At 40.8% G+C, this 17,423-nt stretch overlaps 2 protein-coding genes across 3 annotated transcripts; one reads left to right on the top strand and one right to left on the bottom strand.

Moving 5' to 3' along the window:
- Window positions 1-3,109: 3,109 nt before the first annotated feature.
- eif4e3 (eukaryotic translation initiation factor 4E family member 3) lies at window positions 3,110-7,850 on the bottom strand. Its single transcript, XM_080535225.1, has 7 exons — window positions 7,548-7,850; window positions 5,802-5,874; window positions 5,583-5,677; window positions 5,417-5,477; window positions 4,866-4,932; window positions 4,564-4,719; window positions 3,110-4,387 (listed from the first exon to the last, which is right to left on the bottom strand). The coding sequence occupies exons 1-7, from the start codon at window positions 7,727-7,729 to the stop codon at window positions 4,341-4,343; spliced, it is 681 nt and encodes a 226-aa protein (XP_080391351.1). The 5' UTR covers window positions 7,730-7,850; the 3' UTR covers window positions 3,110-4,340.
- Window positions 7,851-9,170: 1,320 nt separating this feature from the next.
- On the top strand, window positions 9,171-13,951 carry LOC308161238 (serine/threonine-protein phosphatase 4 regulatory subunit 2-A-like). Of its 2 annotated transcripts, XM_080535222.1 has the most exons (10): window positions 9,171-9,482; window positions 9,756-9,899; window positions 10,214-10,295; window positions 10,862-11,032; window positions 11,340-11,433; window positions 11,667-11,704; window positions 11,844-11,918; window positions 12,261-12,398; window positions 13,044-13,342; window positions 13,528-13,951. In XM_080535222.1, the coding sequence occupies exons 2-10, from the start codon at window positions 9,842-9,844 to the stop codon at window positions 13,878-13,880; spliced, it is 1,308 nt and encodes a 435-aa protein (XP_080391348.1). In that variant the 5' UTR covers window positions 9,171-9,482; window positions 9,756-9,841; the 3' UTR covers window positions 13,881-13,951. The 2 variants fall into 2 exon arrangements, with proteins under 2 accessions (XP_080391348.1, XP_080391349.1); XM_080535223.1 differs by lacking the exon at window positions 9,756-9,899.
- The last annotated feature ends 3,472 nt before the right edge of the window (window positions 13,952-17,423 follow it).

The following is a 17,423-nucleotide window of genomic DNA, read 5'->3' as shown; positions in this document are numbered from 1 at the left end:
AAAATGCACAGCTGAGCTCGTCAGGGAGGTTTGCATTAGTGTCGGTATCTCCCGTTTACAACCAGACTCTTGGTTGGCTATGGATGTTACAATAGCCTTAGCGATGGACTTCCCAGGACTGGGAGGTGACAATCAATACTCCTACTATCGTATCGCCTGGCGACAACGGTGGCTAGCTAGCTAGGTAGCTATTGTTGTACAGCAGTATTATTATTAGGACGGATATTGAAAACGGAAAATGAGACGACACTACCAAACGCTCATTGTTTTGCTTTCACGTGTTTGGTGATTAAACTTACCTGGGCAGGAGTTATTGTTGTAGACGCAAGCAAGCCAGGGCCCTCTCTTAGATGTTAGCTAGCTAGCTAACTAGCTACTACCAGGGGTCGGTGCGTTCGTAAATACACTCTAGAAATCGGATCAGCACTCATGGAACGCCTCTTGTCCAATGGAATTGCTCGGTCCCTTTATGACGTCGAATCCAGCGTGCGCTCCGGCGCTCTCGGAGCGAGTTTACGAACGCAGAGCAGAAGAAGGAAGCTAGCTTAGTTAGCGTAGTAGTAGTAGCAGCAAGGAAGCGCTAATCCACAAAGCTAAAAATCCACGACGATGGATGGGCTCAGCTATCAAAACATGCTACCGGTAAATAAACAAATCTGCAGGAAAATAATTTTAAAGATGTTAATGCAAGATCCCACGACACTGTTGTGAAGGTAGTTGGTCGTGCGTCCAGTAGTTAATACCTTCTCGTCTGATCATCGGAGAAGCTACAATTTGTTGTTTGTTTACGTTTCACCCATGATGACATCATCAGGACCACAACGCAAACAACAACAACATGGACAACACCCCAGGATAACGCCACAACCCAATCACAACCAGCAACGGCTTTTTCTGTGTTTTTTATTTTTATTTTAGTTCAGCAATTGAAAACCCATCAGCAAAAATATAACTTTTACAATTGTAATAGTTTCTTTTCTCCTCTCTTTCTCTTTTTCTCTCTTCACCCCCCCCCCTCTCTCTCTCCAAATTACAACCAGCAACGGTTTTTCAGTATTTTATTTTGTTCAGCAATTGAAAACCCATCAGCAAAAATATAACTTTTACAATTCTAATAGTTTCAACCGTTCTTAAATGAAACACAAGAAGGCACCACTCTATACAATCAGTTGTGGTCTGAGATCTTCAATGATTCTGATTGAGAGCCATTGATTTAACGAAAACATCTTCAGACGAGTTTATTTCTTAAATGCACAAAGAGAGCAGAGACGAGCACAGGAGAGCAGCGGCACGTGGATTATTTGTTTCTTACCTACCCTAACGTTACTGACATCATACTGACTTAATTGTGCTTCAATGCCTGTACACAAGGACGAGTCATAGGTTTTGGTACTGATCCACATAACATTAATTAATTACCTTCACCGTTGAAATTCACAAAATCACTTGACATATTGTGGATGGATTGTACATTGTTACACATTTTGACATATGGCTGGGAACATGCACGGATAAAGACACCGTGCTGTTGTGTTCACAAACACAAATGCACATGGCTGGCACTGTCTTTGGTAAAGATATGAAGTGTTCATTCAACCCAAAGTCAGTTTCATCCAACATTTGTTTAATGATAAATACTCAAAAATATAAATGTTATAACATAAAAGTGATAGTAAACAAAAGTTTTAAAACATTTATTAAAGATAAAGGTAAAATTTTCTGTGTGAGAGATGCGCTTTAGTTGATTGAAGGGCAAACATTGTACAGGATTGTGTGTGAATGTATACCAAATGTATACCCCTTGATTAAACCCCTTTCTAAGGTGGCATTCTACTGGGGCTTCTAAAATGACCAACTAAGCGTCCACATTAACAAACTTCATTAACATTTTATAAAATATATTCCATTCTTTAAACTGCAATAAAAGAAAGGGACTGTTACGGGTTTCAGAAACGAAAACAGGGTGTGTGCGTGCAATAACCCACTCATTACAGAAAAACAACAGGGATGATGTTATTGCATATACAGTGCCTCCGTAAGTATTGGGCCAATGAAGCATTGTTTCCTCTTTTGTCTCTATATACCCCAAAAGTTTGGATTTTAAAACAATTACTATGAAGTATAGATTGTACAGTATAGATTCTCAGCTTTTATTTAAGTTACTTATGTACATACTGTTTCACCATTAAGAGGTGACCCATTGACCCCAGCCAGATGCTGGGGATCTTCTCTGGTGACGCTCTACCAGAGCCTGCACTGCAGTTGTTGTTTGTTTTTAGGTATTTTTGTCCTAAAATCTTATCTTGTTCAATTGGATGTAAACCTGAAGCTTTCTGCAGATGGGAGTCTCTAGCCTCCTGGATTTGTTGGACAGTTGTTTGGAGAATTTTCTTAATTATAGTGATCATGTTTCTGCAGAGGTTACCTTGGCCCTACCAGGCCTCAAATAAAAGCTGGGAATCTATACTTTAAAGTCATAGGAATTGTTTTATTTCAAATCCAAACTTTTGGAGTATAGAGCCAGAAGAAGAAAGAATGCGTCACTCCCAACAGAGACACTGTATGTCTGATACCGTGATCTTTTTTTTATGACTGAGGTGGAACTTTATTAAACTAACTAACAACCTGGGGCCCATTCCACTAAGGTCGATTATCTTCTAAGCCTCGATAAAGTTCTAATCGGCGATAATGTTAGCTTGCGTTCGGTTCCATCAATGTGGCTCAAATAATTCGCTGCTTGGTTGAGCTCCTTCTGAGTCAGATATAATTAGCCTGGTCGCGAGCAGGCTAAAAGACAGGCTAAAGTCATGCGTGCGTCAAAAAAGGCTCACAGGCGGAAACTACATCCCGAACGACAGTTCCTCAAGTGTCTTTTAGGAAATATTAGTTCCCACTTCACACGAGATAGATAGATAATTTGATATTTTGAAAGTGTGATAGATAGTTTGATTGTGTGATAGATAACTTGATATTTTGAAAGTGTGAGATAGATCAATAAATAAAAGAGTGTAAAAAAAAAAGTAATTGTTTCAACTTGCATTGCTGTCATCACAGCAGTCTGGCTGGCGCAGTGGGTAAGGCAGCCAGCTAGAGTTCCAAAGGTTGCGTGTTTGAGACTTGAATACGTTTTTTTTTTTTTTTTTTTTTACATTTAACTGAAGATTTCATGCAAAGGCTTCAAACACCATTGTAATCGTGTCAGTTCTTGTAAATTAGCCTGCACCATAATTTTATAGCCTACATACTTTTTTAGATGAGATTTTAGATTAGATTCAGACAACGAAATGCAGTAAAAAGTGTGTCCGAAGAGGGATTCGAACCACCGTCTAAAAATTACGAATAGATACTATAGCAGCGGTCAATACCACTAGGCCATTGTGGCGTTATGACGGTTTGTAGCCTGCTGCTGATATCACCACAGTAGTAAAATTCATTTATTAAAATATGAACATAACAATAACTGGGGCTAGTATGACCTACGCATTTAATCGGTCATCAATTTCTTGCCAAACCATTTCCCTCGCCTTGTTAATTGCGGCAGTATTGCACTATTTTACATCTTATTTTTCCGTCTTCATAAAGATCAATAATTCGGAATGCTGCGCAAATGTAGAACCCCTGCAGAGTGGAGTATCTTCATTTCGACAGATCGACTCTTCGGGGCTCTTTATGTCTGCGTGCACGCGCCCATATCGAAGATTTGTAAGCCGGTGTTCTGTGAACACTCTTGACACAAGCCTGATCCTCGTTCGAGGAATCACCTGAGGCTTGAATTCCAATCCCGAGTTGCCTGATCGCCTGATTTATTTCAATCGCCGATATACTAATCCATGTTAGTGGAACGGCCCCCTGCACAGCTACCCACCCCCACCAAAAAAAACAACTATTTTTACAGAGTGTGCAACATTTTCGCATAAAACTGTATGAATATTACTGGCTTGATATAGGCTACTCTATCATCCCAAAGTTCAGGGAGCAATACTTAGTCCCTAACAAACTGAAGAGGAAACCGTGAAAATAACTGATAGTAAACAACCTGGTTAAATTGCATCATCAAGTTAAAATGTTTAAAAAAAACGTACATACAGTAGGCTATACATGATAAACTATTTGTCCACTTTGTTTGCTAAATCTTTCTGTATAAAAAAACACAAATACTACAAAACAAGTTCTCCAGTCATACCTTGAAATAAAACCCAGATATGACATCTTCTTTCCGCACAAACTTAAGTAATGTTGTAAAGTGTTCACTCAAGACAGTAGGGCTCAGACAAGGGAAACAAATTCAGTCTGTTACCTTTAACAAGCCCAGAACTAAATAAAGTGTAATATGCAGTGTGCTAATGTCTCGAGCGCCCTCCTTCAAAGGCATGGTGTTCCTCATGAGCTGAAACAGAAATTAAAAACACATTAATCTTGATTATCCGCTCATATGCTGATTGTAATAATAACAATAATCTATAACATTTAAAAAGCTCTTTAAAAGTGCATAAATTAAAAGATAAAATAGGCAAATAGACTCATGACACTTGTGGGATGTCCTATGCGAGAGAATATACTCACGTTTATAAAATACTGCTTTAAAAGATATTTGGGGAAGAAGTTCATTGATTCTTCCCAAGATGTTTGCTTCGCTCGCGAAAGAGGCATTTCCATTCCAGACTTGAACGATATCATCTCTGTCTCGTACACTGACACTAACCCCAACCACCTCATCCTCTGCAAGAAAACAAGAGCGAGAGACAGTCCAAGGAGACACACATCAATATCATCTCAACAGCATTTTAAAATACAGCAACAAACAGAGAAATTAAAGAAACCAGTCAGTACACATTATGTACACTACACATTTCTTCAGCTTTTACCTGAGGCACAGTAGTCAGTAAATTGCTCTCCAATGGTGGCCAATAGTAACTCTTTCCATACAGCTGACTGGGAAAATGAAGAAAACAAATTGTTTAAGTTGTATAAGTCATAAAAGAAATATGAATCACAATATGAAACACAACAGGGTATATACAGGAATCTTGAGGTTAATTTCAATACCTTTCTAAGACTTTTTAAAGACCGTGTCAATATTTTTCCAGACCTCACCGCCACTTCCAGCTGTAACCGTTTACATCAGTGACACCTTTAACTTAACAGTTTTAGTTTGCAATAGACTTGACCACTATCATACAACAGAATTTCCTGTTCATCTTTGTTTTTTAATAAAACTAATAAATTCACGAACTTTTACTCAAAGTTTTTAGGACTCTTTGGACAGAGTCTAATTCAGAAAAATACCTACAAAATTCAAGACCTCATAAAATCGTGATAGACTTTTTAATACTTATTAAGGGTCTTGATTCAACTTTTAATACTTTTCAAGACACCGCGGATACCCTGCACAACAGATGCCATCGATCATACTTACAGTATTTTCTTTGGGGACTTTCATTTTCCAAACACCACCCTTTGCATTACTTTCTTCCTCCCTGTATGCAATGGGAAACGCGTAGGAAAATGGGGAGGGTAAGATATCGGAAATATCATAGAATTTGATTAATATTTGCGTTGATCTCTTTCTGAGTTGGGCTCACCAAAGTGGTCTTCGTTCCCCTCTCATTAGGTGATAGCTACACCGCAGTGGAAGGCTGGACACGCCAGGTATATTGTTGTACACACTCCAAAAGCTCTATTCGTATAGCAAAGAAAAATTCATATAATAAGATTTCACATAATTATTTTTGATTTGTTTAGCTATTTCTGCATCTCAGAGAGAGAGAGAGAGAGAGAGAGACCGCAGACATATATCTCACCTGAACTGTCTGCACAGTGTAGATTTTTTTCAGATTTGATTCACATTCTGCTGCCGTGGTCCCTGGTAGAGATCTACAAGTAAGGCACAAACAAAAACCTTATTAATATCCAAACTCATTGAAACTGAATCTGCCATTATCACTCAGCAGTTATTGTTTGTGGTTGTACTATAGGAAGCCTTGGTACTAGGGTTGGGCCGATTCAATATTATCGAACATTGTGATGTTGGGAGAATATTGTGATATTATTCTCTTAGAGAAAACATCTTAGTCTGTAAAAAGTGCTTAAAACTTGAAACTATACATTTGCTTTGCAAAGCACATCTAACAGTGAAACCTATTTCACCAGACTACACCAGCCACGCACTGCTGTGTTGCCGGTCATACCTTCAGTTATGAAGAAGAAGAAGAATGTTTTATTTTGCCATGCAATCCACTTGTCAGTCAATTCTTGGAATTTGGTATGTTTGCACAGGATCAGACATAGTCGGTGCCCCTAGAGCAATGAGGGGGGTTATAGCATCTGCTTCTAGCAGACTGCCTGCGTCAGAGATCAGGTGACAATGACCCCCTTTTAATCTTATCACAACAGTAAACAAGACTGTGACCCTGTGCTACCTTCCCTCTCAGCAAGTAACCTATCGAGATAGGCCTAGGCATATAAAACATTTTTTTACCAAATAAACTCATGATAAATAAGTGTTTGATAAAACACTGATTGATGTTCAGTGTCCATTATTCGCATTAAACATTAACCCCAAATCAAATCAGTCTCTGATTGAAAACCAAAACCAAAAACTAAATAGGTCAATCAGTGACAGAGATGACAGTGCAGTTTTGTGGCTAGGCTGGCCTCTGAGCTGGAGGTTTGAAACAGGCCTACATACGTTCAAATACTGTAGGGCTGAGGTGAAAACACACAGAACATACAGAAAAAGATGTGGGTCAAGTCAAGGACTTTCCCCCAATTCAAGGTCTGAACACTGCATGCCATAAGAGAGACCAAACAAACTCTGTACCCGACACAATTATGCAATAACCCAGTTCATACAAAGTCAAAGTAAAATGTCAATAGATCATGTGCACTTCACTTGATAGAATGTGTAAGCAGGTCAGCAGTTATGCAATCGATCATTTGTACTAGGTGTTATTTTGTTGTACATCAATGTTATTCTTTTGAAGAAAAAAAAAAGGAAAATCACAGGCAATTTGTATGACACCAAATCACCTGACTAAACAGGAGTCGGGTTCAACAAACGAGGATACATTGTATCCACCAGCAGCACCAACAAATGCTATAGAATACAATGTTACAGATCGTGACGTTAGAATTACACGGTTCTATCTCAACTTTTGTCAAAATTGAGGTTTTTACATAATCTGATCCATTAGGTGTTTATTAATGCCTGTGTGGTGTTATTTTTAAAATGTTGACATTTTTGAGTTAGTAATTCATAAAATACAAAGGTTCCATCTCACAGAACATAATGGAATGTAAAAACTTTGACGCTCAATAACTCTGAACTGCCCTAAACGGAGATAGAACCTTATAATTCTAAACTCACGAGATGCCAAACCGTGAGATCGCGCACAGTTTGACTGTTCAACAAGCAGATCCAAGGCCTCTCGCTGCCTTTGTTTTGAAAAAGACCTCCCTGGGTAGTTGACCTACATGCAGTCCATCCATGCAAGCAAAAACCACCAACGACAGTTGTGCATAACGGTTTTTTTTTAGGCCTTACTTACCTATCAAGCCAGAAGGTCCAGGGAGAATGTAACGGAAGAGTAGTGCCATGTTCATCCTTGTTCGTAATGTTTTCCAGTTCGCCAATATGGATGTCATCAACATGTTCCCCAGAGTTCACCAGACTGCTCTTACTTCCTGCAGCTGTGCTCAGTTGCAGATTCGGGGCAGCTGGAACTGCCATTTTTTCCCCGTTTGACAATACCGCAAAACAGTTCAGATTGTTTTAAAAACGAAGAGATCGTTCCACCTTTGATGTGAGGTAACCTCCTTTTAGACGCGGAATCCGGGGTCGCTTCACCGGCGGTCTCTGCCGCCACAACAACAGTGAAATGGGGGTGCGTTCCTAAATTCGCTCTTGGAAATCTGATCAGCACTCATGGAATGCCTCTTGTCCAATCGAATTACTTAGTCGCTCTATGACGTCGAACCCAGTGTGCGCTCCAGCGTTCTCGGAGCAAATCTACCAACGCACACGATGACGTCGTGGCCTCGCTGTCTGAAACGCAGTGTTGTCATTGGATAGCTGGGACAGATCGCTCACCCTAATAAGTCATTGGGATAGACCCCCTTTAAATCAAATCTAATAAAAACGTGTATATTACACAATGACATAATATGTTGTTTATTGTCTAACTGTATTGTGAGGAGGAAACACAATAAATGACAGTAGCCATTGTCTCGCATTTCACTCAGATTTGTATTTTATTTTTTTTAAACACCTGCTGGTTATAAACAAGCAAGTTATATAGCAGTATCATCTCTTTGATAGTGTGACAAAAACAAAAGCGAGCTAAAAAAGCGTTAGTTTGCTGTCTGTCATACTTGTGCTCAGCTAATAGCAGATACCTTTGCTGGTATTTCAAACATGCATGGACACATTAGTTGATTTGTCAATCAGTGGTCGACAATGAAGTCAATGCATTAGTGGTCTTTGATGATCACCACTGCCCTGTGGGACAGCATGCATTACTCAGCCTGGAATACAAACACAACAATAATAATCTCACTCACTAACAAAGGTAAAGAAAAAAAAAAGGACATCAATATCTTAATCTTACAGTCCCACTGTTTGGTGAACATCACCTGATCATATGACAGATTACTTTGTGTCTGTGTAGTCAATGTTCAGACCAGTGTGTGGTTCTGTGTGGTCAATGTTCAGACCAGTGTGTGGTTCTGTGTGGTCAATGTTCAGATCAGTGTGTGGTTCTGTGTGGTCAATGTTCAGATCAGTGTGTGGTTCTGTGTGGTCAATGTTCAGACCAGTGTGTGGTTCTGTGTGGTCAATGTTCAGATCAGTGTGTGGTTCTGTGTGGTCAATGTTCAGATCAGTGTGTGGTTCTGTGTCGTCAATGTTCAGATCAGTGTGTGGTTCTGTGTTAGTCAATGTTCAGATCAGAGTGTTGGTAGCTTTCAAGCATCAGGGGTGTCACCAAATAATTGTAGAAATCCAACTGAGTGAAGAAGAAGAAAGACAATAAATAATTGTATTGTATATTGTGTATGAATATTGTATATTAATATTGTATTCATTCTAGGATGGTCAGTCAGAGAGGGCAGTGGCATCAATCCTCAGGATGTGGTCGTAGCCCAGTTGTGTAACTGTAGGCAGCCTAGTTTGTGATTGTGAAGATGTTTCCATGTCATGTAGCCCAGCTGGAGTAGACAGACATCCCCATGGCCATGATCAGAGAGGAGGGTGAGTGTTGCTAGCAGCAGTAGCAGTAGCAGTAGTAGTAGTAGTAGTAGTAGTAGTAGTGGTAGTGTGACACACGGCGCCATAACTTCTCTGGGACTCCCTGCTAGCCGTCAGTAGCATCGCACTGCTGTTTCACTGTTTCCTGCCTGTGGTTGTCGGATCGAGGGGACACCAGTGGCCGCAGTCTAACCAGCTACAACGATGGAGATCGACGCACTTCTGGAGTCTTTCCAAGGTGATTTTAACGTATTATCGATGCTGATCACGATAGGTTGCTTTTTAGAGAGGGGGGTGAACAATCCCTCTATTTATAAGCTAGCTGTTACCTAGCCTAGTAGCAGCTAATATGGCTAAGGCTGTCATTGATTTTGTCAAGAGAAATTCGGACTATACTATCTTTGTGATAAACCCCTCAACGTTAGAAGCCGGATAGTTCACGGAATAAGACGTGAGGTTTGTGATGCGATGTTCTAGGTAGCCGATAGTAAGTTACTTTCCGTTTTCCCAGCTGTGCTTAGAAAGCTAGCTAACGCTTATAGCTAATCTGGGGGTCCGTCTACGTGCTGAAATGCAGTTCAATATGGGTCCGTCTAAATGCTGACGTACAGTTCGATATGGGTCCGTCTAAATGCTGACGTACAGTTCGATATGGGTCCGTCTAAATGCTGACGTACAGTTCAATATGGACCGTTCAGCCCGAACCCGAAGTTGCGCCAGAGATCGCGCGTTTCATAACGTTGACGATTATTTCCATGTGCTCAGTGTTACTGATAATCTAGTCAATTCCTGATCATTTAGTCAATGTTTATGTGTTAAAACCTGTGCAGCCAGTTATTTTTTTGCCGGTTGCAGAATGCAGTGCTACCATGTATAACATCAGCTAACTTTAACTAGTGTCGCCAGCTAACATATGTTCATTTTCTACTTTCTGAAATGTTCTATAACTTTATGTGAATTTACGTACAGATTTTGAGAAGAAAGCGAAGAAAGAGACCTGTCCTGCGCTGGATCAGTTTCTGTGTAATGTCGCCAAAACGGGAGAAACGATGTGAGTCTGAACCCCAATGCAGCTGGATGCACTTTCTGATGTCAGATAGGATTTTTGATTGAAAGCCACTCAGTCAGTGATATTCCCAGTATTTTTCAAATAATGATATTTAAAAACTTCCTCATGATAAATACCTTTAATGAGACCAACACAATAGTTGGATATATTTTGGTTAGCATAAAGGACATTTTGTAAACAAATTATGTATGGCTTGAAATAGTTCTGTATAAGCTGGCTCTGAAGTCTGCAATCAATTGCACATTCCACTGTATTCTCAGAACCAAAGCTCGGCACACCTGTGGCACTGAGGCCCAGTTGATTCCTGAGGCATAGAAACTCGATTCCTCCTGTCCTCTCTTCCATCCTCCATTCACTTCCTTCTCAAAAAAGCATTGGAAAAGAGTACCTAAGGAGAGGAACCTAGATCTTCTCATCCAATGGATTTTGAGTAGCAAGCAATTGGAGGACAGAGGAGTGGAATCGAGCTTCTAAACCCGTTGAGAAAGGGCCCAAGATTCTGCTGGGTAGCCGTAGACGATAACTTGGGTTTTCCGCATCTCTTTCAGGATTTCATGGTCACAGTTCAAAAGCTACTTCCTGTTTAAACTTGAGAAAGTTATGGATGACTTCCAAGCCTCGTCGACTGAGCCGCGTCTGCAAACCAATCCCAACGTAGACTACATTCCTTTTGAAGAGATGAAGGAGAGGATTCTCAAAATCGTGGAGGGGTACAATGGGTGAGTGAGTGTCCCGCAGCAACATTTGGAGTGAATTAGGTCTATAAATGGGAGACTTGAAAATAGCTGTCTGGCAGAAATGTCTGCAATATAATGTCTCTGCATAATCAGGCAAACGCAACGCCTAGAATCAATACTAGACATTGACAGCTCTCTTACGCCTGCACAAAATGATGTGACGGAACACACCTGACTAACCAGAAACACCTGTCAAACCTACTGTCCCTCTACTCCCGGAGGGCACTCTATTTGTTAGCTCAGGTGAGAAAGACATGGCGTCTTAGTTACAAATGACAATATCTTCCAGGATCCCTTTCACCATCCAACGTCTTTGTGAACTACTTACTGAGCCTAAGAGGAACTACACAGGGACAGAAAAGTTCCTCCGGGGAGTGGAGAAGGTGAGCACACCCCTGTCACTGTTGTGATCGGCTGAATCAGAGTTCGGCCTAGCAAAGCCTATATTACAGAGCACAGAAGTGATATTCTTTCACAGAAACAACACACGATAAAGTGATCAAAAGTCAATGCATTGATTCTCACATGGCTTAGTGTTCAGTTGCATGATGTCATTCAGATGAAACATATTAGGGCCTGTATTATGTCAGTTGATGCTATTGCTTGTGTGTTCCAGAACGTTATGGTGGTCAGCTGTGTATATCCTACCTCTGAGTAAGTGTAACCGTCAGATGTGCCCCAATTATTTAATGTGGTCCACTCCTTCGAAGCCATTCATTTTTGAGGGATCAAACTAAAAGGTGCTGGTGGTAACAGTTTGGTAACAGTTTGTCTCGTCACCCCTCTTTGATAGGAAAAACGGGGCAACCAGTGTAAACAGAGTGAACGGAGTGATGTTTCCTGGTAATACCTCTGTTTATTCCAACAGGTGAGTGCTACCTGTTCCATTGTTATCAGTGGGAGACTCTGTGAAATAGGGATGGGGGGGGGGGAAACCCCAATAAAAGCTTGACGAGAACTAACTAACCAACCATAAATGATTTGCTGACTGTTACCGTAGTTTTACTGTGGTGGTGGTGGTGGTGGTGGTGGTGTTCCCAGGTGGGATTTGTTTTGTACTGATCATCAGTCTAACTCACAATCCACTAGGCCACCTACTACCTAAGTTACTTGAGTTAATCACTTTGTTAAATGGATTGAATTGCAATGCAACTTGCATTCATGTGCATGTAATATGTGTATGTGATTGTTTCCCCTCTCTGTACGGTAGAAATGTGAATGGCCCAGGTACTCCAAGGCCACTGATCAGATCCAAACTGTCACTAGCCACCGCTCTCGCTACAAACGGCCTCCCTGACAGCACAGACAACAAAGAGCCAGTCACAGAACAGGAGGAGGAGCACGTCAGGTAAATAAAAACATTGTGCACAGCCAGGTGAATGCCAGAGATTTATATAATTAAGACCTACCAGGAAAGTGTTCTCCAACCAGGACAACTCTGGGCCTATAGATATAACGCACTGATATGGAATACACTTCATGTTATGAAATGCACGTAATTCTGTCTGACATGTGATTTAGATCTACTGTTGCAGGGGCGTAATCCCCACTTTTCAAAACCTAGATTCTGTCCCCCCCCCCCCCACTTTTTAACACGATAACGTAACATTTTGGCTGCCACCTAAATTATGGTAATGTTACCGTTGGTGTCCAGCATGTTTACAGTTAGTTTGTAAAGACTTTTAACTGACCGTCCGTAAATTAACTGAGCTTTCTGAAATCTGTATTAACGAATGTGTTTATTATTAAGCTTCGTCTTTTGATGTGCTTGCTGCTTATAGCACGACCGTTTATGCTTGTCAACAGAGTGATGTGTGTAGTAGTTCTTCATAGATCTAGCCTCTTAATTCTGCCCTCAAAGTGCACCAAATTGATGCATTTTACTTTCAAATGTAAAAAAAGAAATCTTCCGTGTCCCCCCCACTTCCCAAACCCAAAGTTTTGCCCTTGCTACTGTGAAATATGAAACGTGAAACGTTGTCCCTTCCTGTAGTGATTCCACAGTATCGGAAGGTGAAGGCGTACAAAGCAGTTCGATGAAGAACAAGCACCCCGAGGATGAGGACGCCATGGAGGCAGAGAGGCACGAGGTCAAGAGACTCAAGTTTGACAAAGACGGCGACGAAGCAGACGAAGAGGAAAATGAAGAGGAGGAGGAGGAGGAGGAGAAAGAAAGGGAGTCGTCCTGTTCTGCACGACCGGAAAGCTCCTCAGACATACCGGAGTCATCGACAGACATTGTCGAGGAAGAGAAAGATGCCAAGTCGGTTGACGTCACCTCGGATGATCAGGGTATGTGTTGTTTTAGTCAACAGGGCATTCTCAAATCATCTGGCGTAATGAGTAATACTTCTACCTGGATCAAACATATATGATTGTTTGGTTTCCAAACAATGTGACAATTGTTGTTTTTAACTTTTAATTGGCAGGATTCAATGACATTCATTCTATGTTGGTGTCTTCTATTTGCCTCTCAGAGCCCTCCTCCAGCACACAAACAGAGCCAATGGATCAAGAGGAAGAGACTGAAGAACGGGAGGTGGCACCTGGCCCCGCCCACAGTCAAAAGAGTGACAGCACCACGGTCGACCAGTCAGAGCAGCTGGCTCAGTCAGGGAAGGGTCTGAGTTTGGAGGAGCATGAGGATGGGGAAGGCAGCGACCCGGTCAGCAGCAGTAGCAGCAGCAGCAGCAGCAGTGGAGAGGGTATGCCCAGCGATGAGCCAGTCCCTGCCTCCCCCAGCAGTACAGCTGAGTCATCAACAGAGGGCGCCCCGGAGAACAGTTCAGAAAGCCCAGAGACTGCAGATGAGCCCATGAACCAAGACTAACCTGAGGGCAAGCCCACTGACCTGACTTATTTTACACTGTATGATACCACACCAAGGAGATTTCTGTAACACTGTGGACCTGGAATCTCCCAGGAGATGGGGAGGGGTGGGGTGGGGTGGGGTGGGGGGGAGGGGGTTCTTCTTGTGAGGTCTCAAGAGGATTCCTGCAACCTCGAGTCTCTTCGCGCCTTGTATGACCCACCTCCCAACAGGCACGCATCAATTTGTTTTTCAAAAGTGGAAGTTTATCATTTAAAACTAAGGTTTTTCCAAAGCTCTTGGCATTCATTCACAGATTATAAAATCTTTTGACTTCCAGTGTTAATTTCGTCAACAAAATAAATGTAGTATATATATTCGTCAACCAACTATTTTTCTGTGGCAAAAGACAAGGTGATAGCTGACTAAATAGACCCAGAAAAAAAAATATAACTAAACAAAACTATTCTTTCATTTTGGCTGACAAAAATGAGATGAGAATTATCTCTCTGTTACTGAAATCGGACTAAATGGCAAGAGTTCTTGGGTAAAGACAGTCAGTGAATCTTTGCGTTTGAGAGGGGCGGTTGGTTTGAGCAAGGCGCTGCACAGAATCACTGACCTGCGCTAATAAAATAAGCTAAATAAGCACAGATTGTGTGATCAATATAAGCGACTCTGCACAGTGTCTTGCTGAGGCTGATCCTCTCACACGCAGAGATGGTTTTTGCATTGATTAGGCATACTGATTGATTCGGCCTATACTGTCCTTTATGTGGCAGGTCCAGGGGTTTGGCTTTGAATGTGCTGCAGAGTCATGTGATAAGATGCTAATTTGGCTGTTGGGAAGAGAACACATGCGATAGGGTGTTATGCAGAAAATCTGTTCGCATGAAAGTCAGTGATTTATGTTTATTATGGGTTAATGAGGCCATGCAAATGTATACATTTGTGCAAATGTATAACAAATTATTTTGACAATAACTAAATCGTTATTCAAATTCCAAAACTAAAGCTTCAGGCTATTTTAGTCAAAATGACTAAGACCTTGATCTAAAAAATGGGTGCCTGCCAAAATGAACACTGATCGTTTCTCTAATATTTTTCTCTCATCACTGGCATTTACACACGCTTCTTTTTAGACATCTATTTGAAAGCTGCTTGATTGACATGATAATTGTACATGTTTCATAACAGAAGGATGATGTAGGATCTGTGTGCGTGCGTGCGTGCGCACGGGCGTTTGTTTGTTGTTCCCATCTGTGAGGTGAACGTGTCTCCACTAGCCTGGTCTGTGGGAGTCCTGGGACCGTCTCCCGTCATCAGGATGTAAAGCGAGCAATGGTTTACAAACATGTCTTTTCTACATTATCATTTCCATATTTTGATTGCGTGTATACTGGGCTCATGACCACCACACGTGGTATATGTATGGTTATTCTCAATTAACACCTGCTAGAATTTAACCACTGCAGGCTCTTGCCCTGCACATTCAAAACAAAAAATCTTGCTCATTAAGCATGAAACCAGAGATTGCAGCTGACACCTACACATGAACTATTTTCAAGGTGTGAAAGCAATTCAACAACAATCCCAACCCTATCCGCGAACAAATTGCTTTAAACATTCCAGAAGCTCTCTGTTATCCTACCATGGTTCCTGTCATTCTCTGCCGGTCTTGCCTTCGTGTTTCAATACAGCAGACTTAAGACTTTCTCTGGTATTTGTTGATTTATGTTGTCCGACACCATCTCGAGTGAATTGATTTCCTCTTGTACCGAGCATCCGATTGAGAATCTTCTCCAGGATCCCAGCGGTGCTGAACGAGTGCACTCACAAGTCCAGTTGCTATATATTTTGTCAGATTGTGTCAAATGTACTCCGAGGCAGTGGGGTTGCTATGAAAAAGTAACATAGGCCTAGGTGTCATTTGATTCAACCCAATATTTTTTTTTAATGTAAAGTTGTTATTGAATCTCAGTTAATTCATATTAATTTCAATTGAATGATGTCCTTGTAATTTAATTGTAACTAACGCCATTATACTTTCAATCTCAACACAACGGGGAGGTTTCCCAGACTAGATCGCACTTCAAATGGACGCTCTCCATTAAAAATGCTTTTTTTAGTCAAGGATAAGGCTTAATCTAGGTCTGTCCTGAATTGTTATTGATCGATACTGCTGTCACACAGACATAACAATGAGCTTGTTTTTGTTTAAATTTGGGCATTTATTGGCTGCCATATACCTGTTTCAGCAACTGTCCTTTTTGGTATAGGATTTTTAAATTTCTGTAAAGTAGTTTTTGTAGATTGTAATACATGTTCACTGCCTTTGTGAAACAGATTATTATCTCTGTAAATTGAATGATTGGGCTTTCAACACTGTATTCATATGAAGCAATAAATGCTAACATTTTAAGTCTGGGTTATGCTTAATTTGTATGAAGAAAGTTTTAACTTTTGCCAACTATGAATAAATCTCTTTTGAATACAGCATTCTTTTGGTTATTCAATGAATAGGCCCACACTACTGTCCCATTGTATCCCCTGTCTTATTCAACCTGAAGAACAGGCAGGATTTGAGAATACTTTTGGAAATACACTCGCTCGATAAATACACATTGACACACTTTACACAGTCTTTATGGACAGCTTAGCCTTATGCATTTAACTATAACACAATAACTATAATTGGCTATAAATATATACTATGAAATGATGCCTCTCCAGCCTTTACTGGAGATAAAAAACATTTTAAGTATTTGGTTGCCTTTAGTGAGATCGTTCATTAAGTAAAAGCATACATTTTATTTTGTCAGGATGTTATTTATTCAGTCTTCAAATGGCCTTGACACTTCTAGGCTGAGTGCTTATCCCTGTTCCTATGAAACATGTAATCAGCAGATTACCGGGAAGGTAAAGTATTAGGCCAGGGCAGGACGGGCAGGGCAGAGCAGGTATTCACCTGTAAACACACCCAGACGTCCTCTTATCTCATCATCGTCAATGGAAAATATTTTTAAAATGTTTAGGCCTTACCGAATGTTTTTCACATGAAAAATCTTAGGAATATTATCTTAGATGTTCTTGTATGAAAAGAGTACGAAGAGAGTTAACCTAGGGGTGTTCAAAGTCACCATGTGCAATTCACAAAGGTGAAAACAAATCTTTTTATTTCAGTTGTTGAAGAATTGATTTGAGAATTTGGCAGACTTCTGACAGTTAGATGTGGCTGCAGGTAGACACAGAATGAGCACGAGGTAGTTCTATAAGTAGCATGGACCCGGAGGCTCAGGGGGTTATAAGGATTATCAAATATGATTCATTGGATGGACAAACAAAAGGTCAGCTGTGTCACTAACCTGGGGTTAGGCATAGACTTGATCCTCTGTGCATCAAACACGCACACACCTACAGCATCTTTCACCAAGGGGATGGTTACAGCGTAATTCTACATAGACATGACATGATTATACCCTTCCTTCATTCGCCTGTGATCAATTTCCGGTAGGATTTCTTTTTCCAATTTTTTATTGTTTTAAAATGTCCTGATATGATAAA

This window comes from Nansenia antarctica (assembly GCF_963989245.1).
Source record: "Nansenia antarctica genome assembly, chromosome: 6".
Lineage (NCBI taxonomy): Eukaryota > Metazoa > Chordata > Actinopteri > Argentiniformes > Microstomatidae > Nansenia > Nansenia antarctica.
This window is presented reverse-complemented; position numbering and strand designations above follow the sequence as displayed.

Excerpts from the sequence above, each read along its gene's own strand:
- eif4e3 (XM_080535225.1), bottom strand. The coding sequence starts at position 7,729 with ATGGCAGTTCCAGCTGCCCCGAATCTGCAACTGAGCACAGCTGCAGGA. Across the intron at positions 5,478-5,582 it reads GGGGAACGAAGACCACTTTG|GGAGGAAGAAAGTAATGCAA; the intron begins GTGAGCCCAACT and ends CATTGCATACAG. Across the intron at positions 4,933-5,416 it reads AAGTCCCCAAAGAAAATACT|TCAGCTGTATGGAAAGAGTT; the intron begins GTAAGTATGATC and ends TCATTTTCCCAG.
- LOC308161238 (XM_080535222.1), top strand. The coding sequence starts at position 9,842 with ATGCTGACGTACAGTTCGATATGGGTCCGTCTAAATGCTGACGTACAG. Across the intron at positions 11,919-12,260 it reads ACCTCTGTTTATTCCAACAG|AAATGTGAATGGCCCAGGTA; the intron begins GTGAGTGCTACC and ends TCTGTACGGTAG. Across the intron at positions 12,399-13,043 it reads CAGGAGGAGGAGCACGTCAG|TGATTCCACAGTATCGGAAG; the intron begins GTAAATAAAAAC and ends CCCTTCCTGTAG.